Raw genomic sequence first — 14,371 nt, 5'->3', positions numbered from 1 at the left:
ATCGGTTTGTGCTGACAATTCCAAAAACCATCAGGTATGTTGGTCAAATTGAAGTTAGAAATGACCTGTTGTTTAGTCCTTTTGCGCAGCTGGACTCTAATCTTTGCTGTCAAAAGTTCATGATCAGTTCCACAGTCAGCTCCTGGCATTGTTTTTGTCATAATGAGCGACAGCTTCCATCTTTGTCGAACATATACACAGTCAATCTGATTTTTATAGGCCCCATTCGGGGATGTCCATGTGTAAAGTCTCTGTTTGTGGTTTTGGAAGAGGGTGTGAATGATGGAAAGTTTATTTGTTGTGCAAAAGTCAATGAATTATCTTCCAGCTTCATTTCATTCACAAAGTTTCACAATGCCAAAATGAGCCACGGCAAACATGGATTCAATCAACTCTGCCATGATGAGTAAGTCTTGTTTTGGCATCTTGTCAATTTCTTGTTGAACTTGATCGTAGAATAGTTCAATATCATTCCTCGACATCTGTTGTTGCTGCATAGACTTGTATAACTGTGACATGGATTGACACTCCTTGTAGTAATCTAGATTACTCTATTACTGACAGCATTATACTTCAAGACAGTGCTGGCTAATTTTTGGTTGAGAATAAAAGTGACACAATTTCTTCTTTGGTTATCATTGTCAGAATAGTAGATGTTTGTTTGACTGAAAATATCCAGATTCAGTTCATATTAGTTAACAAATTCCGATTAAAGCCTGCTTTACATGTTACGATTCTGCATACGATATCGTATGCGATCGTAACCGCCCCCATCGTATGTGCGGCACGTTCAATTTTGTTGAATGTGCCGCACAAACGATTAACCCCCGTAACACGTATTTACCCATCCATACGACCTCGCTGTGGGCGGCGAACGTCCACTTCCTGGAGTGGGAGGGATGTTCGGCGTCAAAGCGACGTCACGCGGCAGCCGGCCAATAGAAGCAGAGGGGCGGAGCTGAGCGGGATATAAACATCCCGCCCACCTCCTTCCTTCCGCATTACCGGCCAGGAGCCGCAGGATGCAGGTAAGATCTGTTTATCGTTCCCGAGGTGTCACACACTGCGATGTGTGCTACACCGGGTACGATGAACAATCTGACGATCAATTCATGAGGAATGAACGACATGCGTGCGATGAACTTTTTACCATTCAATCGCAATCGCACGTAGCTGTCACACACTGCAATGTAGTTTACGATGCCGGATGTGCGACACTTACGACGTGACCCCGCCGACACATTGTAAGATACATTGCAGCGTGTAAAGCGGGCTTTAGTCAAGTTCTGTTTTGTCCATTTTAGCTTTGACGATGTTGAGCTTGCCTTCTCTCATGGTTTGAACACTCCAAGTTCCAAACTTTTTGATATCTTTGGAGCTTTTGATCTTTTCTTTCAATCAAGCAATATCATCACTAAGACATTCTTGCGGATTCGGTCCCAATGTGTCATGAGACTTGATCAGTTCGACCATTGACTCTTGCCCAGTGGCTTGTTGAGTCCCTTCCGACCTGGGTGTGCATCTTCCATCACTAAATTCCTTTAGTTTTACTCTCCATCAAGTGTTCTTGGCTTAATACGGAAGTTGATTTCCAGGCCTAAAATTGGCCTAAAAATGAGGCTCCCATGAAGGAGCCACACTGAATCTGAGTTGTATGTTGTCAATACAAACCACCTCACCATGCAACGTCCTGTTGCCTACACCAGCACTGGGCAGTATGCATAGTTTAGTAATTCAGTTGAAACCTATCCACCTAGGGTGTCCCTGATGGCAAAATAGATTGCTGATGTCATGGATTTCAACATCACTGATCGACCCAAATACACACGACAAATACACAGTACAGACATAAAAAAACCCACAATATACAGTGTGTCCACCCATATCCTGTCCACCGCCATTAACTAGAGAACGGCGGCAGCTATAGGCTATAGGCAGCTATAGGCATAGAAGTGGTGTCTAGGTATAGTAAAGTATCCATGCGCTACGCAATGAAACCACCTATAGCGCCACCTGGTGGAAAACAACGGAGTTAGCATTTTTATGTCGAAAACGGAACGAGATAGAGAAAAAAAGTGAATTACAAAGTTGTAGGGCATCATCAATTGAATGCGAATTGACACCTTGCATACAGAAATGCTATGATTAGAACGTGTAAACTCACAAGGCTGTGGACGTGAAGCGATACCTCATGGAGACCTTCCTACAAGTCATTGGGTATGGTGGCTGCGTGGAGTGGCCTCCACGCTCACCTGACCTGACCCCATTGGACTTCTTTCTGTGAGGTCACATCAAACAGCAGGTGTATGCGACCCCTCCACCAACATTGTAGGATCTACGACGACGTATTACAGATGCTTGTGCAAAGGTGTCACCTACCATATTGCACAACGTGCAGCAAGATACAGTATGCTGTCCAGAGTCCAGATGTGCATTGCAGCTGACGGTGGCCACTTTGAGCATCAAAGTTAAATGAGTGCCATATGCGTGACCAGCATTCAATGTTTTGGGGGGTTCATGGGTTTCATATCATAGCATTTCTGTATGCAAGGTGTCGATTCGTATTGGATTGATGATGCCCTACAACTTTGTAATTCACTTTTTTTCTGTATCTCGTTCCGTTTTCGAGATAAAAATGCTAACGCCGTTGTTTTCTATCAGGTGGTGCTATAGGTGGTTTCATTGCGTGGCGCATGGCTACTTTACTATACCTAGACACCACTTCTATGCCTATAGCTACCGCCGTTCTCAAGTTAATGGCGGTGGACAGGATATAGGTGGACACACTGTATAACTACACATAACAAATACACAATATAGACATCAAATACACAATGCAAACAAAATACAACACATTCCATACATCAAATATACACAACAAATACACAAAACAGACATCCAATACACAATGTAAATATCAAGTACACAATTCAGACAACAAAAATACAATACATACATATAAATACACAATAAACACAACAAATACACAATACAGACATCAAATACACAATGCACATGACAAATACACAATACAGAACAAACACAATGTACCGTATTTTTCGGACTATAAGACGCATTTTTTTCCCCCGAAATGTTGGGGGAAAGTGGGGGGTGCGTCTTATAGTCTGAATGTATGGCATGGCTGCGGGGAATGAGGGTTCTGCGGTGGATCGGGTCATCAGGGGCATGAGCAGGCTGCAGCAGGGCCTACCTGACCACGTGGGCCCTCTCATTTCATATGCACGCCCACGATCCCGCCCATCATCTCTCAGCGCTGAAGCCGGCGCTGACAGGTAGGCGGGATGATTGGCGGGGGATGCGCTCATACTAAACAGTTGGCCCGCATGATCACCCATGGCAACTACAGCCTGGAGTGATCATGTGTGGCTATAGTCACTGCTCCCCGCACATCATCATCAGCGCAGGGTGCAGTGAATAAGTATACTCACTGGCCACGATCCCTGCAGCATCGCCCGTCCTCCTGTCTGTGCTGGCCGCGGCTGTGTGTGAAGACTAGCGGTGCGCACAGCGATGACGTCATCCCTGTGCGCACGTGTCCACACACAGCCGTGGCCGGCACAGACAGGAGGACATCGCGATGCTGCAGGGATCGTGTCCGGCTCCACACAGGTCAGCGGCGCTGCTGCTGGAACAGACGAGAGGAGGAGTGATGCTGCGTGTAGAGAAGAAAGGTCAGTATGAATGTTTATTTTTTTGTGTGCCACAGGATGCGGCCATACACCAGGATGGGGTATATAGCAGGATGCGGCCGTACACCAGGATGGGGTATATAGCAGGATGTGGCCATACACCAGGATGGGGTATATAGTAGGATGCAGCCATATGCCAGGATAGGGTATATAGCAGGATGCGGCCATATGCTAGGATGGGGTATATAGCAGGATGCGGCCATATGCCAGGATGGGGTATATAGCAGGATGCGGCCATATGCGAGGATGTGGTATATAGCAGGATGCGGCCATATGCCAGGATGGGGTATATAGCATGATGCAGCCATATGCCACGATGGGGTATATAGCAGGATGCGGCCATACACCAGGATGGGGTATATAGCAGGATGCGGCCGTACACCAGGATTGGGTATATAGCAGGATGCAGCCATACACCAGGATGGGGTATATAGCAGGATGCGGCCATACACCAGGATGGGGTATATAGCAGGATGTGGCCATATGCCAGGATGGGGTATATAGCATGATGCAGCCAAACACTAGGATGGGGTATATAGCAGGATGCGGCCATATGCCAGGATGGGGTATATAGCAGGATGCGGCCATATGCCAGGATGGAGTATATAGCAGGATGCGGCCATATGCCAGGATGGGGTATATAGCAGGATGCGGCCATATGCCAGGATGGAACATATAGCAGGATGCGACCATATGCCAGGATGGGGTATATAGCATGATGCAGCCATATGCCAGGATGGGGTATATAGCAGAATGCGACCACATACCAAGATGAGGGTTTATAGCAGGATACGGCCATATGCCAGGATGGGGTATATAGCAGGATGGGAGTACATACCAGGATGGTGGTATATAGCAGGATGGGGGCTATACCAGGATGAGGGACATATATACAAGGATGGGGATCATATACAAGCCAGGAGGATCATTACCAGGATGGGGTGTACCTTAGTGGAGAATTTGGGGACATTACCGCCATAACAGTGTCAGCAACAGATCCTCGCCCCATAACAGTGTGTCATGACCACATGTTTTGCTTAAAATTTTATTTTCCTATTTTTCTTCTCTAAAACCAGGGTGCGTCTTATAGTCCGAAAAATACGGTAGACATCAAATATACAATTTAGCCATCAAGCATACAATACAAAAAACAAAAATACAATACTTACCTTAAATACACAATAAACACAACAAATACACAATACAGACGTGAAATACACTGTATACAAAACGAATACTCAATACAGACATCAAATACACACAGCATATACACACAATTACACATACACAGACATCAAATACACAATCAAATTCACCGAAACAGAAAACCCGAGATGAGGTCTGGTATGAATAAAATAAAAAATGTTTATTGATAAATATAAAAGAAAAAACAGATTAAAGGTAAAAACCACATGAACACAAGGTAATATATGAAGATGATGCACAAAAATAAATAAATAATACCAGGTAATAGTACACAATCCAACATTTCATATAATAATGGTAGTAATAGTAGGTACTATAAATCCAGAAATACTGTGCAACATGCAAATAACATGCAAGGAAACCACTAATCAATATAAATAATAGCTGCAAAAAAAGGAAATATATATTTGTATATATGTAACATACAATCAAAAAAGTATATCATTGTATTGAAATATTTTCCATGTAAATAAATAAATAAATAGTGCTGGAAAACAAAGCCAGGATATAGGTGTGAATATAACTATAGAGTAGCAGATGGTACAAAAAGTGGCTCCCAATGATGATAAAGTACTAAATGGCTCAGTAGTTAGCCTGTGGGAAATCCCCCCCCAAAAAAAAACAAAAACAAAAAAAAAAAAAACAGACGAAAACAACAACTGGGTATAAATAGTAAATAAATAAATAGAGTTATGTATATAGCAGCAGGTGGTAACAATTAATCACAATTGATCAATTGATAATAAGGTGCTAGAGTGCTCAGTGTCTCACCATTGGGATCATGCACAATCCTAAACAGTGACAGAACCTAAGCAGCAGTATAGTGTGAGATATCAAAGGGACGCATGCAATGTAAACATAGAATCCCTGGTAGAAACCACAAGTGTCAGTCCAAAATAGAGCTAATGTGCATTAATAGCACAGATTACCTGTAAGATGTCCGAAACAAATCTGCATCGCCCTCCCCAGGCAATGGGCAATGTGACTAGCTATCAGTGATTAGAAAGCAGTTCTTCCACTTCGTGAAAAACAATATCAGCTGGTTCAACTGATGGCCCCATTACAAAAGTGCCACACAAGAAACATCTCATGATAGGTAAAGCCAGTGAGCAGTCTCAAGACCTTAACAACCTTATTGTTGCTAAACATAGTGATGGCATTAGCTACAGAATCATTTCTAAACTACTGAAGGTTTTAGTGAGCGCTGCTAAAATGGTCCAGCCAATCACCTGACCTGAATTTAATAGAACATTTATTGAATTACCTAAAGCTCAGAGTTCATAAAAGGAGCCTACGGAACTGTAAGGATTTCAAGAGTGTTTGTCTGGAAGAATAGGACAAAATCACAATGTATGCGACTAGTTTCTCCATGCCAGTGGCATCTTGAAGCTTTTATTACCAACAAAGAATTTTGTACAAAGTATTAAATACATTTCAGTAAGCATGTTCAATTCTTTTTCCCTGTGTCATTTCTCATTACACATCACTAAATTTATGGACATTTGATTTCTTTGACTGTGTGGATAGGTTGTTAATGACATCTAGTGAGAAATTAATCTCGATAGCACCTTTAAAAAAAATATTAACTTAGAAAATTGGTGACGTGTTCAATACTTATTTCACCCACTATATGTTAGTCTATTTTACAGAGCGAACCACGTAGACAATACCTCTAAAAATATACCTTTATTAGTTAGAAAAATAAAATACAGACACCATAGGTCTTCCAGACAATAATTGAGACAATGTGAATAAAAGCTTAGATGAAAAATACAAAGGCGTGAAGGAAAAGGCAATAGATCAGTAGTAGGTATTCGGTTGTAGAAGCTGAGATAGATCCTCACATGACCCTTCCTACCAGCGGAGGGTGTCATACTTTTTTGGACCTCCCCCGCTCCAGGTGGCTGACCCTCACTGTCCCTATTCTCCACTAGCCTGTGTCCACCACCAAGAACCAAGTGCAAAATGTGTTTAAGCAAACCACATGTAACAAAACATAATAGCGTTAGATGTAGGTTCTTCACTGGACCAAGATCTCCAGTCAATTACACTTTAACAGACTTCGCTCTGTATATCATACCTCGTTATCTCATAGGTTGTGGTTTTACTTGGTCTATTTTACCCCAGAAAAATAGTGAAAAGAGAAGCAGTTGTTCAACCACCGACCAGTGGCACTAAACGACAGAGAACACACATCCAGCTGGAGTAGGTGCAGGGGTTGGCTGTCCCCCTCCACTCCCAGACCCAGTTACGGCCTTTGCAGTCGCGATTGTTACACCCCTGTGCAACAAAGTTCTCAACCACAATTAGATTTTGATAAATCTGTTGCAAATAGCAGCAATGATGTCTCCAGTGAAACTGACAAAAAAGAACGTAAATTAAAAACTCCCTTAAAGGGAATCTGTCACCACATTTGACCTATCTAAACTATTATTTTTTGGCCATACAGCTTAGAGAATGCTGAAAAAAGTCCTACCTATATGTGTCATATCATCTGCCTTATTGTGGATAAATCATCTTCTATTATGTCTTCCTGGCTATGGTGAGGATGTTGCCTAGAAGATAGCTCCACCTCCAGAGCTAACTATAAATAGAAGGGGGCTGTTACCAGTGTGATGTGTGATGGCCGCTCTCTGCTCTCCCGGTTTTACTACAGAGTTGTGTGATTATAAGGGCCCTTTCACACTGCGTTCTTCTCTGTGTTCAGTGGTGCCATCAGGGCTTATGACCAAACTTATGTCCGTCTGGGTGTCCGCCTGCTGTAGGTGTATATGTCGCGGGCGGAGGAGGGGACGCTGCGCTCTCCCACTGCTCGGGTCCCGCTGCCGCTGCGGCTGCTGCTGCTCGGTGGTGGCTCGAGTGGTGGGCCGGATCCCAGGGACTCGAGCGGCGATCCTCGCCCGTGAGTGAAAAGGGGATGATTTTTGATTGTGGGGGTTTGTGATGATTGTCCGCGACGCCACCCACGGTTGTGGTGATTTTGGTGACACCACCGCTGCTCTGGACAGGGATCCCGGGAGCGGTGACAGGGAGCAGCTTTGTTGTTATTTCTCCCCTCTGTGGGTAGGGGGTTGGTTGTCCCGGGGCCCGGTGATGGGGAAAGGACGGATGGCAGGCCGGTTACAGGGCCTGGTGAGGTGCAGGGTCACAGGGGCAGCGCTGTGCCGCACGGCACGGTGGTACTCACTCAGCCAATGATGAAGACACAGTTCTCGGTAAAACACACGGCTGGATGGACGGGTCCCACTGACGGCTGCGGTGGTTTCTGCTCCCGGCAGGTTGATGGTGACTGCCTTTCCCTGCACCTAGATACGGTAGATGGTTTCAATGGGTTCCCACCGGTAACCCGCTCCCCGGCTCGGATATAGGCCGGAGGAGCCCCTTTTGCCCTCAGGCGCTGGCCCTGAGAAACGGTTGCCTTGGCAGTGGCGGTGTCTCCCTCACTTGGTTGGACTGTTGCCTTCTGTCGGGACTTGGCTGTTGGGAAACCCAGGAGGTTCCCTTCACTAACGAATTTGGCAAATTCATGGCGACTCCTAGCCTTGCCGGGGTCCATAAGCCCCTGCCAGATGGTGCTGACTTCTCTTTGTGTACCGGTCCGGTACCGCCGGGCCACCGCCTGTCCACGGTCCTTACGGTAGACTCCAATCGGTCACTCCTGCAGACGGTCACCACCGTCTGCCAACCTTGCTGATCTGTCCGGGCCTCACAACCGGACCAACTTCAGGCTGCTCTCTTGCTACTTTTCCTTCCTCTCACTTTCTCCTCCACCACTAATCTGCCTGGTTTTCCCGCCTCCAGGACTGTGAACTCCTCGGTGGGCGGGACCAACCGCCTGGCCCACCCCCTGGTGTGGACATCAGCCCCTGGAGGAAGGCAACAAGGGTTTTGTGTTTGACCTCGGTGTGCCTGCAGGGAGTGTGGGGTGTGTGGGTGTTGTTCTCTGTGGCCCCTGGCTTGTCCAGGGCGCCACATATACACCTGGAAAAGGTGCATGATAGAGAACACAGTGACTCCCCCCGTCAGCAAATATGTCTGAATCCCGTTTTGCGGGTGGGGGAATTCACACGTAAGGCCTAACAGGGCTACTGAACATGTGGAAGAACGAAGTGTGAAAAGGCCCTGACTGACACATCTGCTTTATTTTCCATCTCACAAGCAGTCAGTGCTGCAATACAGAAAACAAAGTTTATTTCTCCTGTTCTGTGTCAGTGGTAACACTGGTAACTGCCCCATATATTTAAAATAATCTCTGGAGGTGGAGTTATCTTCCAGGCAGCATCCGACCCATAGCCTGGAAGAGCTCTTTACATATAAGAAAAAGGTGTATTTCTCTGAAATAAGACATCAGATTGCTGGAATCAATATATCAATTATTCATGTTCCTATGACTTGCATGCCAATATAGACAGCTTAGGAGGGTTGATCCTACTGACAGATTCCTTTTAATAAGCCTTCATAGTGAAAAGAAAATACTAAAAGTAGTAGTGCGACAGAACGGGCTGAAAAACCTTAACTACCACTAGATCTAAATAGATACAACAAAGGGAATCTGGTCAGCAGGTTTTTGCTATGTAATCTGAGAGCAGCATGATGTAAGATCTGGAGCAGGAGAGTATCACTAAAGGATTAGTTGTCATATGCCTCCTGGTACTCCAGATCTGTTGAAGTCTGCCCCCACCACTCATTAGCAGCTTTCTCTCAATATACAGTGTACACATAAAACTGCCAATCGGTGGTGTGGGGAGAGCTCAGCATGCTAGATCTAGAGCAGAGAAAACACTGATTGTATCAAAATGACAGCATGCAGTCCCAACAAGTCACACATCACTGGAATCAGTGTTTCAGCCACTACAATATACTGCTCTCAGATTATATAGCAAAAACAAAACCTGGTGACAGATTCCCTTTAAACATTACTTTTTGCTTACACCAGAAAAAAACAAGCCCTTTCATCCTTTCACCTAACCAAAAGTCAAATCCAACCCACCTCTTAAGGCCCCGTCACACGCAGTGATATCACTAGCGAGCGTACCAGCCCCCATAGTTTGTGCGTCACGGGCAAATCGCTGCCCGTGGCGCACAATGTCATTAGGAGCAGTCACACAAACTTACCTGCCTAGCGACGTCGCTGTGGCGGCGAACCACCTCCTTTCTAAGGGGGCGGTTCGTGCGGCGTCACAGCGGTGTCACTAAGCGGCCGCCCAATAGAAGCGGAGGGGCGGAGATGAGCGGCCGTAACATCCCGCCCACCTCCTTCCTTCCTCATTTCCGGCGACCGCATGTAAGCTGTAGCTCGTCATTCCCGAGGTGTCACACATAGCGATGTGTGCTGCCTCGGGAACAACGAACAACCTGTGTCCTCAACAATCAACGATTTTTTGAAAATGAACGTGTCAACAATCAACGATAAGCTGAGTATTTTTGATAGTTACCGGACGTTCGTTGGTGTCACACGCAACGACGTCGCTAACGATGCCGGATGTGCGTCACGGAATCTGTGACCCCGGCGATATATGTTAGATACGTCGTTGCGTGTGATGGGGCCTTTAGCTGTCACTGTTGATCAGGCAGAACCCTTCCTGGATTTACATGATGTCTGTCACTCTGGCACTCTCGCATTACACTGCAGAAAACCAGAATGTGACCAGAGAATTGAATTCAAAGTTTTTAATCTTTGGATAAAAATATACTTCGCAATACGTTTCCCATGTAGCCATAATTATGCTTTTCCTGACATTTTAGCTTTTGACGTTTTCTTTTCACTTTTCCATGATGTAACACAAAGAAGCAGTGTGTTTCCCATGTGCATTAAAATACAGTAAGTATACACACAAGTTTACATACACTAGTAATTTATTGTATGTAAACTTTTATCTTTGCTAAAAGTATAAAAATGCCTTAAAACATTCTCTCTCTCATTATTCTGGTATTTGGCAAATATAAATAATTTTGGCTCCTAATTGACCTAAAACGGGATAGGTTTATTCTGATTTCATGTCAGATAATGAGAAAAACCTGCAGATGTGTTTTTTTAGATAGTGTATGTAAACTTCTGGTTTCAAATGCATATATATATATATATATATATATATATATATTATTATATTATATACATATATATATATAAATATACGCACACGGTAACTCTGATTTGCTTACCTATGAGCTTTGTAGAAATCTTTGATCTTCTGAGCAGACTTCACATTCTCCGCACAGACTTTATAAGATAGTTGATCCACATCTGAGATGAGACCTTCAATTTTTACCTTCATTTCACTGCTCCTGAAATGAAAAGACAAAGTATAGCTCTGTGCAATAGGTGGCATTTATTTTAAACTTCCTAGGGAAGGTTTTAAAATACAATGGGTTTCGGCTTGTACTAAAGGGTGCTTTACACGAGACGAGCTATCATGCGATGCATCGTCGGGGTCACGGTTTTCGTGACACACAGCCGGCATCGTTCACGACGTCGTCTCGTGTGACACCTCCGAGCGATGCAGTATCGCTCACAATTCGTGAGTCGTGTACTCGTCGCTCTGTTTCAAAAAATTGTTTAATTAAAATTGTGCCGGTGTTCATCGTACCCGGGGCAGCACATATCGCTCCATGTGACACCCCGGGAACGATGAACACAGCTTACCTGCGTCCCGCGGCTCCCGGCGGCTATGCGGAAGGAAGGAGGTGGGCGGGATGTTTACGTCCCGCTCATCTCCGCCTCTCTGCTTCTATTGGCCGGCGGCTGTTTGACGTTGCTGTGACGCCGAACGTCCCTCCCCCTTTAGGAAGAGGATGTTCGCTGCCCACAGCGAGGTCGCTCAGCAGGTAAGTACGTGTGACGGGGATTTCACGACTTTGTGCGACACGGGCAGCGATTTGCCCGTGACGCACAAACGACGGGGGCGGGTACGATCGATCGTGAAATCGCAGAATCGGTCGACTCGTGTATAAGCCTTCCTCAGGTATACCATGGCATTGGAGTGAAACTGGGAGAATAAGAGGCATTTCACCTCCTCATCAATATCTATGTCCTTCTTTGTTCCTGATTTCTGACCTTTCCTACCTATGCCATTCCTTTTTCCTCTATCATTACATCATTTTATGTTAGTCCGATTTTCCGCCAACCAATGCCAATCACTGACATCACCTTGGCGAGTCCTCCAGATGTGATGTCTCGGATATATACTCTTTTACCTCAGGACAACCATTGCCAACCACATACATTACTTTCTTTTTTTTAATCCAATCAATTTTTATTGTAGGAAGTTACATTACAAAAAGGAGAAATTCAGGTATCATTGGCAATAATACACAAAGAGGACAACGCTGTAACATGTGGTAGTATCCTCTTTGATTATGATTCACATTTCCTGTCACACCACCACCAATCATGTCTGATGCAAGTTGCAACTTCTTTAGGTTAATCAATACCCAATACGTATAGAGTCAACCTACCAATTTACTCTTTAATCCTCAAAATGAGGGATCCAAACAACCATAACCAGAGAGTAAGAAAGGAAGATAAGAAAAGGGAGGGGAGAGAGAGTTGGGGGAGATGGGGAGAACCATGGATGGTTGCAAGGAAGCAACCAGGCAGGGGGAGGGGGGAGGGAGGGAATTGGATGGCGTTTCGGGGTAGCCCGAGCAGTAACAACAACAGAGATTTAAACACCTTGAATATTGACATGTGGTATGGGTGAACTCCATGCGTAACACACTCTTTGACCCTATTTGACCCGTTTTTATTTATCAACAGTTTGCCCTGGAAACAGATGCTTGACGGGATGCATATACAGAGTTTAGCCACGTGTTCCAAATCTGAAGTATTTTGTTTTTGGCGCGGATGGAGTGAGCCAGACAGAACTCGTATTGGCATTGGAGATTAATTCGGTTATATAGTTCAACTAATGTAGGCGTCTTTGGGGATTTCCAGTGCAAACTTATGCAATATCTGGCAGCTACTAGAATGTGAACTAATAAACCCCTGGATTCCCAAGAGAACTCCTCTATACCCACGTTTAGCACTGCCAGAGCCGGATTCGGATTAATACGATTGCCTGTCAGCTCACCCATCAGGCCAAACACCTCCAACCAGAACGAGAAAACCTTGGGACAATCCCACCAGCAGTGACCAAGAGTACCCCTTAGGAGGCAGCCCTTCCAACAATGTGGCGAATAATTTGGGAGGAACTGTGCTAAGTTGGCTGGGGACCGATACCATCGCAGGTGTACTTTTTTCAGTTGCTCCAGATGATTTATACACTTGGAATATTTTTGGATATTTGCTGATGCCGAGTGCCAGTTTGAAGGAGAGGTAGAGACACTCAGCTCCACGTCCCATTTATTCATATAAGGAGATTTTTGCTCTTCGGGGGGGTTATTGAGCCATTTGTATGTCGAGGAGATACCTTTGGATTTAATTATCTTTTTAAATACCAAAGCTTTTGTTGTAGGTAACAGAGGCTTTGACTTTGGAGGAAATTTAGAGGCCAGAAAATGACTAATTTGGATGTGTTGATAGAAACAGCCCTTTAAAGAGGGGTGTTCCCGTACTATTTCATTAAAGGGGTTAACACCCATATAAGAGTATAGATCTGCCAGCACTGTAATGCCCGATCCCTCCCACCTGGTCAGATTCAAAAAGGGGATTTGAGATTCCAACGACTTGAGGGAAATCTCTGAAAGAGGAATCTGAATCTTATGAATCAAGTCATTTCGCCAGACCTCCAGGGAGGCTCACATGGTGGGAACACACGGGGAGAACAGTGAACGGCTCAAATATTCTGCTTCCATCATTCTTGTGACCGAGCCCTGGCGGGACAGGAAATTTTCAATCTGAGCCCATCTATGTGAATTACCTGGACGCCACCATTCCTTTAGTGATTCAATTAGTAAGGCTTTATAATATGCCGTTATGTTTGGGGTGCCCAATCCCCCTAAGTCATATGGGGGGTATAACACTTTACCTGCGACCCTAGCCCTTTTATTACCCCAGACAAATTTGTTAGTCAACGATTGAAGTTTCATCAGGGTTTTGTGAGAAATTTTGATGGGAAGGCATCTGAGCACATACAATATTTTGGGTAAGAAAACCATTTTAAAGGACTGTATCCTGGCCATCCAGGACAATGATATTTTTTCATACCTTCCCAATTCCTTTTCTAAATTTTGGATCAGAGGTTCCAAATTTTCTTTAATTAACATCTGCGATGGTGTCAGCTTAATACCCAAATAAGGTATCCCCCTGTCGCACCATTTGAATTGAAAGGCCCCCTCCAGCGCACTCCTGGCCTCCACCGGTACATTAAACGGCAGTATCAAAGACTTTGCCGCATTAAGCTTATAATACGACACTTTAGAAAAGTTTGATAGTGTGTTCACCACTGCTGGAATCGACACTGCAAGGTTAGAACAGGAAATTATCACATCGTCTGCGTATAAACCAAGTTTATGTT

General features: G+C 44.7%; 1 protein-coding gene across 2 annotated transcripts in view; it reads right to left on the bottom strand.

Moving 5' to 3' along the window:
• USHBP1 (USH1 protein network component harmonin binding protein 1) overlaps positions 1 to 14,371 on the bottom strand; it is a 226,944-nt gene that overhangs the window by 7,958 nt on the left and 204,615 nt on the right. For both annotated transcript variants that reach the window (XM_075338208.1, XM_075338214.1), the window contains one exon: positions 11,079 to 11,201. In XM_075338208.1, coding sequence (XP_075194323.1) covers positions 11,079 to 11,201 — 123 coding nt within the window. The remainder of the gene's footprint in view (positions 1 to 11,078; positions 11,202 to 14,371) is intronic.

The sequence above is a fragment of the Anomaloglossus baeobatrachus genome, chromosome 1 (assembly GCF_048569485.1).
Source record: "Anomaloglossus baeobatrachus isolate aAnoBae1 chromosome 1, aAnoBae1.hap1, whole genome shotgun sequence".
Taxonomy (NCBI): domain Eukaryota; kingdom Metazoa; phylum Chordata; class Amphibia; order Anura; family Aromobatidae; genus Anomaloglossus; species Anomaloglossus baeobatrachus.
The sequence above is the reverse complement of the archived record's forward strand: the minus strand, read 5'-3'. Positions and strand labels throughout refer to the sequence as shown.